At 37.1% G+C, this 14,535-nt stretch overlaps 1 protein-coding gene across 4 annotated transcripts in view; it reads left to right on the top strand.

Moving 5' to 3' along the window:
- LOC105458708 (nuclear factor of activated T-cells 5) overlaps positions 1-14,535 on the top strand; it is a 37,707-nt gene that overhangs the window by 7,892 nt on the left and 15,280 nt on the right. For 2 of the 4 annotated variants that reach the window (XM_011704217.1, XM_011704215.1), the window contains exon 1: positions 9,771-10,563. The exons of 1 other annotated variant lie outside the window; for it this stretch is intronic. In XM_011704217.1, the coding sequence (XP_011702519.1) occupies positions 10,428-10,563 (136 nt within the window). In that variant the 5' untranslated portion in view covers positions 9,771-10,427. Of the gene's footprint in view, positions 1-7,810; positions 8,024-9,770; positions 10,564-14,535 lie in introns of those variants that run through there. One more of the 4 variants, XM_011704216.1, reaches the window with a different exon arrangement.

The following is a 14,535-nucleotide window of genomic DNA, read 5'->3' as shown; positions in this document are numbered from 1 at the left end:
GTTATAAAATTTCTAACAGAGATGCGATCAAGAGAAGATTTGATGAGAAATATGACACAGTGGGCCAAAGTTTCAAGTAAGCTGAAGAAAACTTCAACTGGTCTGAAGCAGAGTCATCTAAAAGTTTTTTGGGAATCATGATGCATTTCATAGCAAATTAAGCCAAGAAAATTCTAATACCCGGTCTTGATAATTATCTAAAAGATAATTTACAAAAATTAAGCACTTCTTATTACGCTGTTCGATAAAATTTGACTTTTTTTGCATCACGAGTGCACATAATGATTTCCGATGTATTTTTGTCTGTTGAATATATTGTCTAGACTCCGTACGTTTCTTTTGGAAAAGAAACGTACCTCGTCAAATTGTTAGTTTAGGAGTATGTTGTAATTTTTATAATTCTAAACAAATGTGTCTCTCACAATTGTCACACTCAGAAAAAATCCATGAATAAAAAGAAGAATGAAATCAAGAATCTGAATGTTTGCCGTCTTTTTAAAATAACTTGTTTAAAATAACTTGCTTAAAATAACTTGTTCTTTTTTATGTATCATAGATTTTATGTGTTCTTGAATGTTAAGTGCTACACCACACACAACAAATACTTATACATGTACCACACACGCACGCATACATGCAGACGCTCACATTCACGAACACATGCATATATGTATATACACCTATTACACGTAAGCACCTACTTTCTACACAATGCATTACATGAAATAAAATGCCTTTTCCATGTATTTTTCCATGGAAGAGATATCTTTAAATTGTTATATACAAGGTGGTCCATTTAGAATGAAAAATATAAATATCTCGAAAAATATAGAAAACACGGAAAATTGTTTCAGACAAAAGTTGCGGTCTGAAGGGAGACAAATGTTGATAAAATTAATTTTTGAAAAAATGAATTTTTCGAATATGAAAATCTTTGCTTTTTTAAATAAAATTATATAATTTTTTATGTTTTAAAATTTTTTTATAAAATTTGTCTATATAATATGATTTCTCTAATTAGTCTGTATTTAAAGTATGAAGATGAAGCTATCAAAAATTTAATTTAGTTTGCAAGATATTATAATTATTGCTTTCTTCTGTTAAAATATCCAAAAATTTATTTCACGAATACTAAGATTAATTTTAATTATGATTTTCGAATTCAGCAAGCAAAAGAAAAAATGAATCCAACAAACCCTGCGTGTTTTCCAAATTACATAAGCTCCTTTAAAAGAAAAATTTGTTGTTAGTGTTACACCGCCATAAAAATCCTCAAAATTATCATTTTTTGCCTCTTTAATGTCTTTTTCAAAATTGCCAATTTTAATTAACGGATTTATGTTCAGCAGGCAAATATACATCAGAAATCACTATTCACATTCTCACGTTGCAATGTAGTGTCGGACAGTGTTATTTTCATCATTGATATATGTCTATTGATTATTATTATAGTCGCCCTTTTTCTATGTCCTTATCAAGCTGGATCTCAGAAAATTTAGTTCTATTTATGTGGTTATTTGTTGCTTTAGTCCCGATTTTATTGCTCAAGCCGTTTAACAAGAAATCACGTATTAAAAATTGGAGTGGAGGGGGTCACCTTAATAGCAAATTGAATCTCCCATATTACAAAAATAGAGTGATTTTGAGGTAGGATCTAGCTGTATATAATCAATGAAATCGTCCAATTATTATATAAATGAAAGCATAATTTTACCAGAATTATCCTCATCAGATGTCTTTTTAAAAATTGCAATTGTTGATGATGTTCTCATTTGCGTAGAAAGTTCTTCCTATTACCAGATAAACAAGAATAATAAAATAGGATTCAAATGTATTTACAAAAGTACAAAATTAATTGATTGATAACAAAGTACACATAGATTACCTTAATTTCAGTTTTATAACTTGTTCCAGCTGTGTGTACATTCTCAGTATTATCGGCGTTGTTTTCTTTTAGCTGACTATAAATGAAAGGAGAGAATTTTATAAAATCCATTGTTAAATATAGCATAGGAGAATATACATTATTGTTGTTATTATTTTTATTATTATTATATGTGATTAATGTGGACCTTATTTTCCTCTTGAGTAATTTCTTGGTATTGTTGTTTCCGTCTGTGTGGTTCTTTATTTCATGCATTTTCCAGTACTTCACCATGTTGGTTGTGTTGCCGCAGGACTTGATAAGTTTTTTGCATATATAATATATTACATTGTACTGTATCTTTATTTATTTTTTGGAAATTAATCCACACATTACTTTTACGCGGAATTTTGAAGGCAATTAATATAATCTCAAATAAATATATCGTTTTCTTTTTCTCTTTTCTTTCTTCTAAGATTTTTCTTTTTTTTTTAAGGATACAGTACACTTATCGTTTTTTTTTTCTCGAGAAACTACGTGCAGCGAGTGAGAATATATAATAGATACATAGATCTTATTTATCTATAGATGTAGATGTCTTTCGCTGTTAGATAGAGAGAGACAGTAAATGCATTGGGGTGGAATCCGTTCGATCACGTTGTGATTGATCACGTTGTGATTGATCACAAGTCACTCACAGCGCCAATGGAAAATCTCTATAGGCACCGCTGGGATTGGCTGCAGTCAATCGCAAACGGGATGTTCTCAGCGTCTATCCAGGGGATAAGATCTATGCCTAGAAATACCAATATTCGATATCGAGTACCTTGGCTCGAATGTCAAATATTCGAATATTGATATTTCTAGGCATAGATCTTTGCAGCTAAGAATACTTTCTATTTAGTGACACAAATCGACACAAACGTCATTCGATTCTTCTTGGCTTCTTTAATGAGTACAAAGACAAAATGACACTGTGTCGGTTTGTGTTACTAAATGGAAAGCGCAAATGGTCGAGTACGAGTGTGTGGCCGAGTATCGATGTTCTTAATCATTTGCTGACTTCAATGCGAGCGCTGGTTAGTTACGTCCGTTCGTCGTTGCTCCCTTCAGAGTAAGACAGCCAATCAGAAGTCGCGCCCCTCTGCGAGTTTATTATATCGATATATTACATTCCGATTTCGCGATCATAATTTAAATACAATGTAGCATTTCGAAATACAATGACTGAAAGTGTGACGCATAAAAATTTAGTATCGGTTTTAAAAAATAGATGATATTAATATAATATAAATTTTATAGATAAATTAAATGCTCTTTTTGAGAAGAACCGTTCTAGCAAATTATATTTGTTTATAATAGTTTTGAAAGAGAAAAATATTTAAAAAAAAATACTTATTGTTAGATGCAAGTTGTTTTTTACGAAACACATGTCATGATATATGATTATTTTAATATCTTGTCTATTTTTAGATTTATATTTTGCTGAGTATACATGTCAGTAGATCTGCTCAAGGGAATAACGATCAACAACCATATTACGATTCATGTCTCATATACGCGCGAGCCGAACTTCACCGATTTACATAATGATATTTTTTTTATTCAAAAGCCACTTAATTGGCTGACCAATGTTTGAAATTCGAAGTAGCTACTTTTTGAGGCCACTGAACAGGCTTGACTTATAAATCGGCGATGCTCAGCTGACCGAGCAGCTGAGCGAATGGGCGAGTGATTTCAGGAATGTACGACGACACACGTGTTCACGAAACATGATAGTTTTTGAGCTCGGCAGTGATACTGAAACGAATATTTTTAGAAATGTTCGAGGATCTTCAAAAATCCTTGCGCAACTTCATTTTTAAGGTCAATGTCCACGATACTAAAAATAGAACACCGAGAACTATCGTGAGAATACTATCATGAAAACTCGGGATCGAGAACTTTAAATTGGCAATTTTATTGGCTATACAGTTCTCGGTCCGAGAACTCGGACCGTTTTCTAGTATCGTGGATATTGGCCTTTAGATCGCTTAAGAATTCTCAGAAAATTCTCAGAATTATGTAGCATATTCGTGCATTCTTAAAGTTTCTCAAATATTTTTAGTCTCATTTTAAAAATTTTTTAGGATTCTTCAGAGAGTTTTAACCATTTTGGAGATTCCTAATTCTTTCTTCGGAAATATTCAAAAACTTTAGTTATCCCTGAAGACTTCTTAGATCTTCGGGTCGTCAAATATGTATTTCAAGAGATTCCCAAGGATCTTTAAAAATCTCTGCGAGATCCATCAGCGGTATTGTTTGATGATTATTTTCGAGATTTTTAATTGTTTTCGGAAATTGTTTGTGGTGAATCTGAAGGAATTAGAATTTTGCAGTGATGTTCAAATACTCTAAGATTATGCGGGGGGATTGGAAATGGTTCTGGATCTTTGTTCACGTTTGTGTCGCGTGTGTTATCAACCATTCTATGAACCACAAATGATAGCAGGCCGTCCACCTAGAGATAAGATCCCGAGAGTCCAGTCCAGACAAAAATACGACTCTATTTAGTATTCATCTCGTTCTCATGGTCGCCGCAAAATAAAACCTCGCTCTGCCTTACCTCTCCCTCCATCGAACGCCGTGTTTTTCTTCGCTTAATCGAATCGCATACAGATGCGTAGTTTCGATATAGTTTCGCAATCTTATATAGTATAGTGGAGGTGTGTCGTAATAATTACATGAAGCAGGAATGAATTAAAATATCATTTTTTCCAAATTGAGTCCATCACATTCTCTGGTGTGTCATACTATAAGAAATTTTAAAGTGTTTACATTTAGGATTGTTAACATTTCACGAAGAATATGTTTAATTAATTAGAGTTGCATTTAATAAGTTGAATGTAGTTAATTAAATATATTTATCATTTTCTTCAAATTGAATCTATTATATTGAAGTTTTAGCGTGGCAAATCATAGCAAAAGTTTTATAGTGCCTACAGAATTTTTTACATTTTCGCGAAAGGTACATTTAACAGATTGATAATTTATTAAATCACGATAGCGTAAACAGTTGTTTTTTGAATTTTTGATGATTTCTAATAAGTCTAATTAATTGCTATCGACGGCATCAGATTATAGATATTCACTGAGAGAAAAAGATAGTCGCAATTACTAGAATGTCAATATCTAGTTATTTTCGACTATATATTTGATAGAACTATAAATATAATTGTTACTAAAATTATAATAGTAACAGCTATAAAATTGATACTTCTAACTATAATTATTTTACCGTGCAATTATAATTGCAAATTCCAAACATTTTTCTCTCAATGTTCGTACGTAAGACATTTACGAGACGTAATGTAATGTTTTATTCGAATGAAAAACAGATTCAGTTCAGATTATTTATTTTTTACACGCGACAAAATGCATAAATAAAAATAACACACGTGAATATGTGAATAAATAAACTCACAATTAAAATAATTTACATGACATAAAAATATCCAGAGAATGTATCGATCGATCGATGTAGCGGAGTCGGGCCGGCGCGTATATGTGTGTATGCGCGTGCATGACGAACGTCTCATAGTGCAAGCACCGAATAACAATTAAGCCGTAAAAGCGCGACGATAAATAAGCAAGACGGGTCATCGTCCAGCGGTAGACGAGATTCACGTTCAACGAGCCGTGCCAGAATCGCCATCGTTCATGCACATGCGGACACCATGACGCCGCCGACGGCGTTGCTCCGATGCCGATGGCATTGAAGTAGGCATCAATATTATCGATGGTTTTGTATTATCGATATTACTGATATTTTGTTAGATATATAATTTCGAAGAACGAGTGACGATTAATTCGAATATGTCGGATATGCGATGTTATTAACGTCGTTATTCGATAAACTCGTTAAAGTTTAATCTCTCCTCAGTTTGTTTTATGATATACACGGTTATTTTACGATTATACCGAAGATATGTATTATCGATGAAGTATATCGCTCTCGATATTGTTATAGCATCGTAAAAATGCATCTCTCCGTTTGAATTAAGAATCAACTTTTATATAAGTCCGTCCTCGACGCGTGACGCGTATATGTATAACAAGGTAAAACGAAACGTCTGGGGAAACACGCTCGTGTCCGCGATCGATTTTTCGCAAAAACTCGTCACAGGTTTTCCATATGACCCATCCGCGTCGTCGAAGCGACCGGTAATCGTCTAGCGTGACTAATGGGACTAGCGAGCTTACAGACGTTTACCGCGCTATCAGCGGGCATATAGAGGAGTCCCACCTTCGTGGGTGCGCGGTGCACACGTGCGTCGTACATGTATATGTGTAGCGAATAATTGAACACGGTAGGCGCGTGTAAAGAGAGCGGGAGAGGCGGGGAGGAACGAGGAGGAGATGGCCGATGGTGGAGGAGAAAAGCGAGGCAACAAACATGTCGTTGAGCGCGATTGTCTTGCGCACATTGGACTTTATTGCATTCGTTGCCTTTCCGTGCGAGAGCGATGAGAATGACGAGCCGAGAGGGACGATTGCGGAAGGAGGGTTGGGGAGGGGAGGGAATAAACGCGAATTATTCATACACCTTAGGAGAGATTATAAGGCAGTTGAATGAAACGTTTATATCTATGAGGTTCGTTTTAGTAGACTGAATAGTAGATGTGTATATTTACATATATAGTGCATTCGAACGTGGTTTAGTCGAGAATTTAGTATTCGTGATAGTTCAGGTATGAAGGTATTAATCGATTAATGTATGTGTTTGAGAGAGAGAGAGAGAGATGTGCGCGCACGTGTGCGCGCATGTGTGTAAATAAAATGTTTTTTTTTTTATGGAGATTTGATATAAGTGAATCTAATTACGTAAAACTGTTGTAATCTCCACATTTTATTAAGATTTTTATTTTAAAATAATCTCAGGAATTTCCCATTAATAGTGTGTCATGAGAAGTCTAGAACACTCTGTACATGTGTATTAAATGTTTTTCGGTGGAAATTGATGTAAGTGAATTGCAATAAATCGTACTTGCAATTTTACTTTATCTAACCTAAACTTTTAAGTTGTACAAAAGTCATATTATTAGTTTCAGTAATTCTAACATTTTTGTATCGTTAAGATTAGACTTATTGTTAGTTGAGTTTTAACACTGACAATTTAATCTAAATTTATTTAAATATATACACTAACAATATAACCTATATTTATACTAATCTAATTCAATAAATGTGGTATATCGGTGATATGTGATTAAATATATAATTAATACTAGCAGAACAACAAACTATATATTTACGTTGTTATATATATATATATATAAATATATAACATCCAACGTAAATATATGGAAGTAAATTTAAACAAAAGCTATTATTTTTTTCCTTAAACATTCTTCTTTCTCATTTTTTTTTCTAAAACAGCCACATTGATTATTTTATATTATTTAATTCCCGTTTTATCTTTTGTCTGGAAAGAGAGTTAATAAAACTATAGACAATAAAACTAGAAAGATTTTATTTGCTAATTTTCTGCAAAGATAATAATTTATAAAATATTTTTTTAGTTTTTATATTTTTGCTATTTTTTTATTTTATATATTTTTGCTTAATATAATTTTTTAATGCTATAGTTGCTAGTAAAAAAGCAGTTGTAAGTCAGGATTAAAGATAATGAAAACGGGATCTATAGACACGTGTTGCGAAATTTGAACCTCACGAAGGGAGAGAAGGGCGCGAGTTTTCGGACACCCCATAACGCACTTGCGAAGCGAGCGGATGTTAAGCGAAGCGAGCCACGGCGACAAATAATTCGCAGTCGTTGCGTTTCCACGCTTTTTCAGATCGGTGTCTCGGATTTCCGTGACGACTGAGATAGCAATAACGATAAATAATAATAAACATACCTACACGCTTGGCATGCCCCGCGCCAGTATCTATGCGAGCATTCGCGCTGCGCAGATCGCGGATATTCGTCGCGGTGTGTGTTTCGTGGCGAGCGAATTTCCGTTCGCGAGAGAGTTATTCGGCGAACCGATTATTGAAAAATAAGAAAAGCGGAAGGAAAACCATCTTTTAAATAGCGGCGTCGTTGTTAAACCGGTATACAGATCGCAGAGATGCTGCACAGATTTACGTCGCGAATTAATATCAAATTTGATCGACGTACGTAATATTGTGAACAAGGATTGTGCGGGGGAACTCCCTTCCCCTCCCCCCTTTCCCCTCCTGCCCCACTGATACATGGGGTTTCGTGTGGGCAATCCGCGGGGGGGGGTCGAAACCAGCTGTACACCATACACACCATTTTTCCATTGTTATGCAACATCTCGGAGACGTCGATTTACCGGAATCATTATTTTATTGTGTAACCATCTCGCTAAATTATACATACAGAGTGTGCGTTTTAACGTTGGAGATTTTCGTGTCCTTCTTTTTGTGTATCGTCGTAGGAAAGTTTTCAACTCGTTCCTACACGTTTCACTTTCGAGAGCGCACGGATTATTTGAGGGGAAGGAAAAGGAACTTTTCCAGGCCCCCGATATTCGCGGGACATATCCTTTCTCTCCTCGTCGATGTAGTTTCCGATGTTATATCTCGAGAAGCGCGCCTCTTCTTTTTTTCCCCGTTCCGCCTATGTGTGTGTGTGTGTGTGTGCGTGCATTCGTGTCCGCGGCGTTTCCGCGGTGCGGAGGAAAAAGCGAGAACAGGAAGGGGGGAGGGTGGACGCGAAGAAATCCTGGCGGATCGCTATTCAAACTGCGGAATTATAGTTTCACGTATAAATAGCAATTATAATAGATTATCCAATAGATTGATAACCGCGCGCTATCGCGATGCATATCTCCGCATTGAGTCGCGGGTCATAAACGATCCGCGGATTGTAAACTTATAATCGACCTTTGACGTCATACGATCGTGACGCGTCTAGATTTGTCCGGAACGAGCGACCGCGAGCGTGCGCGCGCGCGCGCGAACCCGCGCGTGCGTTAATCGATCACGCTCGTCTCGATTATTTAATCGTTCCGTGCGCCGCGCACGGAACGGAATTCTGAAATTCTCTCACGGCCCGCGAAGATTCGGATGAAACAAAAATCGATGGTTTATATATAGTCCCCCGGGGAGGGGGAGGGGGAGGGGAGGGGGCAGACACGGCTCGTGTCGCGTGCGAAAGACAAAGACGGAGTACATCGCGAGTTCGTGTCCAATCGTCCTTTGAAGGCGCACGAGCGTTTAATCACTCCAGGGAAACGCCATCGAGTTACGCAATTTGAATTTCGGCGAAGAAGCGCCATTTGTCCCGCGAAGAAACAGCGATTCGTCTCTCTCTCTCTCTCTCTCTCTCTCCCGGGAATTCGCTTATTATAAGTTTACGCTTATTTTTACGTAACTTTTTTTTTTTACGTAACTCTATTTACGGCGCTAAAATTATATCGCGGAGATCGTAACCGCGATAATCTCTTCTTTATTTATTACGTTTCCGAACAACTGACTCGACAATTACGGAAAAATTTCCGGAGTCCAAATCGTTATCGTTGGCCGGCCGGCGCGGCGGGTCATTTGGACGGTGAGGTACCTTATTAAAATTGAACCTTATCATTCGTCCTTCCCGCCGGAGGGAAGGCCGGGGATGAAGGGGGAAGAGAGAAAGAGAGAGAGAAGGTATCGGTACTCAATCTACGAACTGCGAGCGCCTCCGCCGATAGGGGTAATTAGCGCCTGTTGATTGGTCAACCTTCGCCGGCGCGCCATCGCTCGCTACGTCGCTCCGCGCGCCGTCGACGCCGCCGCCGCCGCCGCCGCCGCTGACGACGACGACGACGACGTACGCCGCGCGGTTTGTTGTGGGGGTGGGGGCTTATTTACTCGCGCGCCCAGGTCGCGCCGATCTCGGGCGTGCGGCGTGGCGTTAGTCCGCGCATGATGCGCGTCGCGCTTTTTCGTCGGGTGATTCATCCTCCTCCTTTTGCTTCCGCGTTCACGCCTGGCTTCTTCTTCTTCTTTATCGTTGTCATCGTCTTCTCGTATTTACCTGCTGCTGCGTCGCCGTTTTCTTCGCGTTGGCTCCCGTCCGCGCGGACGATGTCGTCGCGACGCGACGATTTTCTCGTGGAAATTCTCGTACGGCGACACCGTGCACGTCGATCGATATCGGTATTATAGGCATCGGAACGCAGACTGTGGAACCTAACGATTCGAGACTTGTAACATTTTGAAAACGTCTCCGTTAGTTGCGCTAGATACTTCTATAAGTGACTGTATCTCGAGCGCTCTGTGTGTAAGATAAGGAGCGAGAAGGACTTTATGAACTGGCACCTTAGGACACTTTTGAGAAGAGAGATATAGTTCGTGTGAGTCAAGTGACACGCAAACAGATCGGACGATTTATCTGGCGGGTTGTGTCGTAAAACGAAGGCCGTTAAGCTGCTCGAGGCCTCACGACGCTTTTGAACACCTTTGATGAGAGACACGTGGAGCATCAGCTCGCGCCGAGGTCGTTCAGAGCTGTGAGCGATTCGTCGTTTTCGACACCTACGGTGGCCGCGAAAAGGTTCTTGGGAGCCGCCTGATGGCACCCGATCTCGAGAAGAGGCGCCAGGAATTAAGGAGGGGCAGCAGCGGGACCTTGGACCATGTCAACGATCATCCGGGCATGCTCTTACAGTTGAGGTGTGCAAACGGCACGGCGGATCCTCATTGTCATGGTAATTAAAGTAGTTGCGCCCGCGATGTGTTTTGGAGCGTGTTTCTATGGCCGTCTGTTGTTTTCCTCGTTCGAAAACTCCGAATTTCCGTCTGCCGTTCCAAATGTGGAGATGTCAATTTTCCGTTTTATATCCTACCTCCTTCCACGTTCGCTCCTTGTGTAACTCTCTAAGATTGCCATCTGTTAGGACTACAGCAAAGTCCTGAGCCCAGATATTTTCAGTATGGATTTTTAATGAACTAAACCGGTTTCCTTTTCAACAAAAAATCGTTCGGTTTCCTCGTGTTTTCTTCGCTTCTAATATCTTCGTTCCAAGATTTCTGATGCGGATATCGGTTTGATTCATCGCGAATTGAAGAATTTTCATAGAGTTATTTAATTTGTTTAAGGACAATGTTTGATTCGTTAGTCTAATATGAAGATTCTTTAATCTGATTCGTTTTTTAAACAGAGATATAATTCAATTTAATATGTTTTAACGATTTTTGTGGTCGCCAAATGTATGAAAATGGAATTAAAATTTGTAAAACAAATTTAATATATGCATAGAATAAAATTTTTTTAATTCATTGAAATTTTTAAAGCGTTAAAACACAAAAATGATATTAAAACGTAAAAGATAAAAAAATGAATTGAATAAAGCAAAAAATAAAATACCTTTAAATTGTAATAAAAGTTTGCATTTTATTGCATTCAGGATAACATAAAATGTAAATTCAATTTATGAAACAATAAGATATGACAAAATCTATATTGATCAGAACAAGGTTCGACAGTTTTTGATATAATCTATGTATATTTAGATAGCAACGACACATCGTCAGATTCCTTTACCGTGACATATCAAGAAAATATTTTATTTATGCCTACTTTATACAAAGGAAATAAATATCATCGGGCATTTATATTACCAGAATTGAATTTAAATAATCACGAGAAAGTAATTAGACAGTATGCCAAATTTTTTTATGATGAGTCCGAGAACTTTCGGGTTTATATCAAGCAAATAATTTTTTATATTTTATAACAATATTAAATTAATTAAAACAAGATATTTTTTTATTAAAGTTTAAGCAGTTTTTTTTAATGAGCTCTGTTTGTCTTTAATGATTTGTTAGAAATATTATTTTTGAAACATGCTGACATTTCTCATACATATAACCATGAGAAAGAGTTAAAATATTAACAAAGTTGATACATTTTTTTTTTATTTGTATTTTATGTTCGTTCTAATTTCATAATTTTACACAAAATCTTCTGATCTTTTAACGATTTCGTATTTTCAAGGCTTCTTTAGACTATTAAATGCGAGTCAGAAGGAAATTATCAATCGCAATGCAACAATATTACTTTTATACGCTTGTATCTGTTCGTTTACATTTGCGGAACGAAATATTTGTCCGATGTTCATATCGCGCAGTGCGTTATTAAAGACGATTAAGGCAGCGATAAATATTCTCTCTCCCTGCAAGTCATCTACGCCAGAATGCTTCTCACTTTGAGTTCGGAGGTGGAAGTTAGTGTTTTTCCTCCAATTTCCTTTTCATATATATTTTATAAGAGTCATAGTGTGCATTTTAAAGTTATCAATCTATATAGGCCAGAAATGAATTGTCAATTTGCGATTGATACGCTTATATTTTTCCGTGTACACTCGTGGACAGAATTGTTGCGACACTTTTTTTTATTTGGTTTCGGAACGCACTAATATACTATCTAATAATACTATCTTTAGTCTAAAGATAGTATTATTAGTACATCAATCGTGGTTTGCATTTGCAAAATATTAGTGCGTTCCGAAACCAAATTAAAAAAATCCTAAAGCCTTGTGTCCACGATATTAGAAGTCGATCCACGTATTCGAACCGAAAACTGTGTAGCCAATTAACTTGCAGTTTTTACGGAAAACCAGTGATTTTATTGCCTACACAGTTTTCGATCCGAGAACTTGGACCGATTTCTAGTAGGCCGTGGACACAAGGCTTAAGAGTCGCGTTCATTCTTAAGCCTTATATAATGTCGGTCTACATGAGGATTTTAAGCCCTAAGCAGTAAGAAATAGACCAAAATCGTAGTCGAATATGAGAAGAATGATCGATTGTAATTGGTCAATATCTTACGGTGTAAGATTTAAAGTTCTTATTGTGAACCGACACTAATCACACTACGGGTTGCCGATTAAGATTCTCGCCGGTTCTATTTCAGCCAATCACGGTACAGCGAGCCCTGGCCAAAATAAAATCGTGAACCGTAGTGTAATTACGGCTTTACTTTCGCTTTATCTTTCGATCTTGACACTTTTGCACAGTCTACTTCTTTTTTATTCACGACTTCTTCACTTTCATTCATATCTGTTTCGTTCGTTTGCTCTCTTATTACTTTTCATCTCATCGAGTCATGCGTAAAAACGAAATACGGATTTCTGTCTCCAATGCGACGGCCACTGACTCGAAGGAAAAAGCATTAAGTGCAGATGTCTTCTTTCCCGCAATAGAAGCGGATGCGCAATATCTATCGCAAAAAGGTGGAAAAGGAGTATTATATCTCTGCTTTTAGCTTTTTACTTGAAGTACATTGTACAGCGAAGTATAAAAGCTGCTGCCGAGTCTATCTCTTATGCTTACGGCTTTACAGTCTTCTACTACTTTAGACAATCTATAATTTATATTTGAAATAAAAAAAAGTATTAAATTATATATTTATATTTTTAATGAAAAAATGTATAACGTCTTGTGAAATGTGTAACATAAAAACCATTTTAAGTTATCTCAGAATCACAAACGTATTAAAATACACGGCACATAAAAAATTGCAAATATAATTCTACTCTGAAATCTGACAACAGCAGAATTGCAAAATTGTCTAAAGTGGACTTTAAGCACGAAGCAAAGTTTGCGCGCGAGAGAAATGTATGACATAAAAACCATTAAGTTATCTCAGAATCACAAACGTATTAAAATACACGGCATATAAAAAATTACAAATAGTAATTCTACTCTGCGTGAAATCTGACAACAGCAGAATTGCAAAATTGTCCTAAAGTGGGCTTTAAGCACGAAGCAAAGGTTGCGCGCGAGAGCGCGAGCGCGCGCGCGAGTTCTCTTTTACGGGGTTAATGGACTTATGACGAATGTTTTTCCGCACTATCTCCCGCCGGCATTATTGTTGAAAATACTCGGCGCTAGTATCGCAGCCGGCCAGCGGAGAAAACGGCCGTGTGTAAGTATGTGCGCGAGGTTTCAGATAACCTTCGCGGTTCCTGATACGCGTCTAAGGGTTCAGACCCGATGAAATATGGGAGCGAGATACAGGGAATAAGAAATGGGAGCGGGAAGAAGACGATCTGCGGCAAACACAGTTTACGCGGAAATTATTAAAAGCAAATTGGTCGATGCGGGACAAAAATGGCGCTGGGTTGAACAATCAATTGAAAAAAAAAAAAATTAATAAATTTGTTCACACATCGGTTTTTTTTCTAATTAAAGTCGATTATTAAATTTTCAAACGCACGCAACTTTTGAAACTCGAAAGTTAGACGTTCGAGGGGGATATGTTATATTTTTCAATGTACACTCGATTCTTTGTGTTGGGAATTAAAAATTAAAGAACCGACGGTTGGAACAAAAATCGCGAGTTACGAATTGAAGAAAAATTTAACTTCAGACAGAGCGGGATATCATGTCTGTTGTAAGGCGAATATTAATGCGGTCGTATTCCTGCCATTGTTTACGAATGTGCTCCGTGAATGACGTCACTGATGTTGAACGTTTTTACTCGGTCGGAATCGAATCGATCGTGCGTCGAATGAGAAAATAAAAGAATTAGTTTATTACAAAAAAACTGATGAATTATTTATGCAAATCTATTAGTGCCTCTATAGGTCTTTAATTAACCGAGACAATCTGTAAGTCGAGGTATTTAAAAACAGAAAATACTTATGCAACCGTTGAGTAACAACGTCGTATCTTTT

The sequence above is a fragment of the Wasmannia auropunctata genome, unplaced genomic scaffold (assembly GCF_000956235.1).
Source record: "Wasmannia auropunctata unplaced genomic scaffold, wasmannia.A_1.0 LD334385.1, whole genome shotgun sequence".
Classification (NCBI taxonomy): Eukaryota; Metazoa; Arthropoda; class Insecta; order Hymenoptera; family Formicidae; genus Wasmannia; species Wasmannia auropunctata.
Note: the sequence above shows the minus strand (reverse complement) of the source record. Positions and strands in the feature narration are given on the sequence as shown.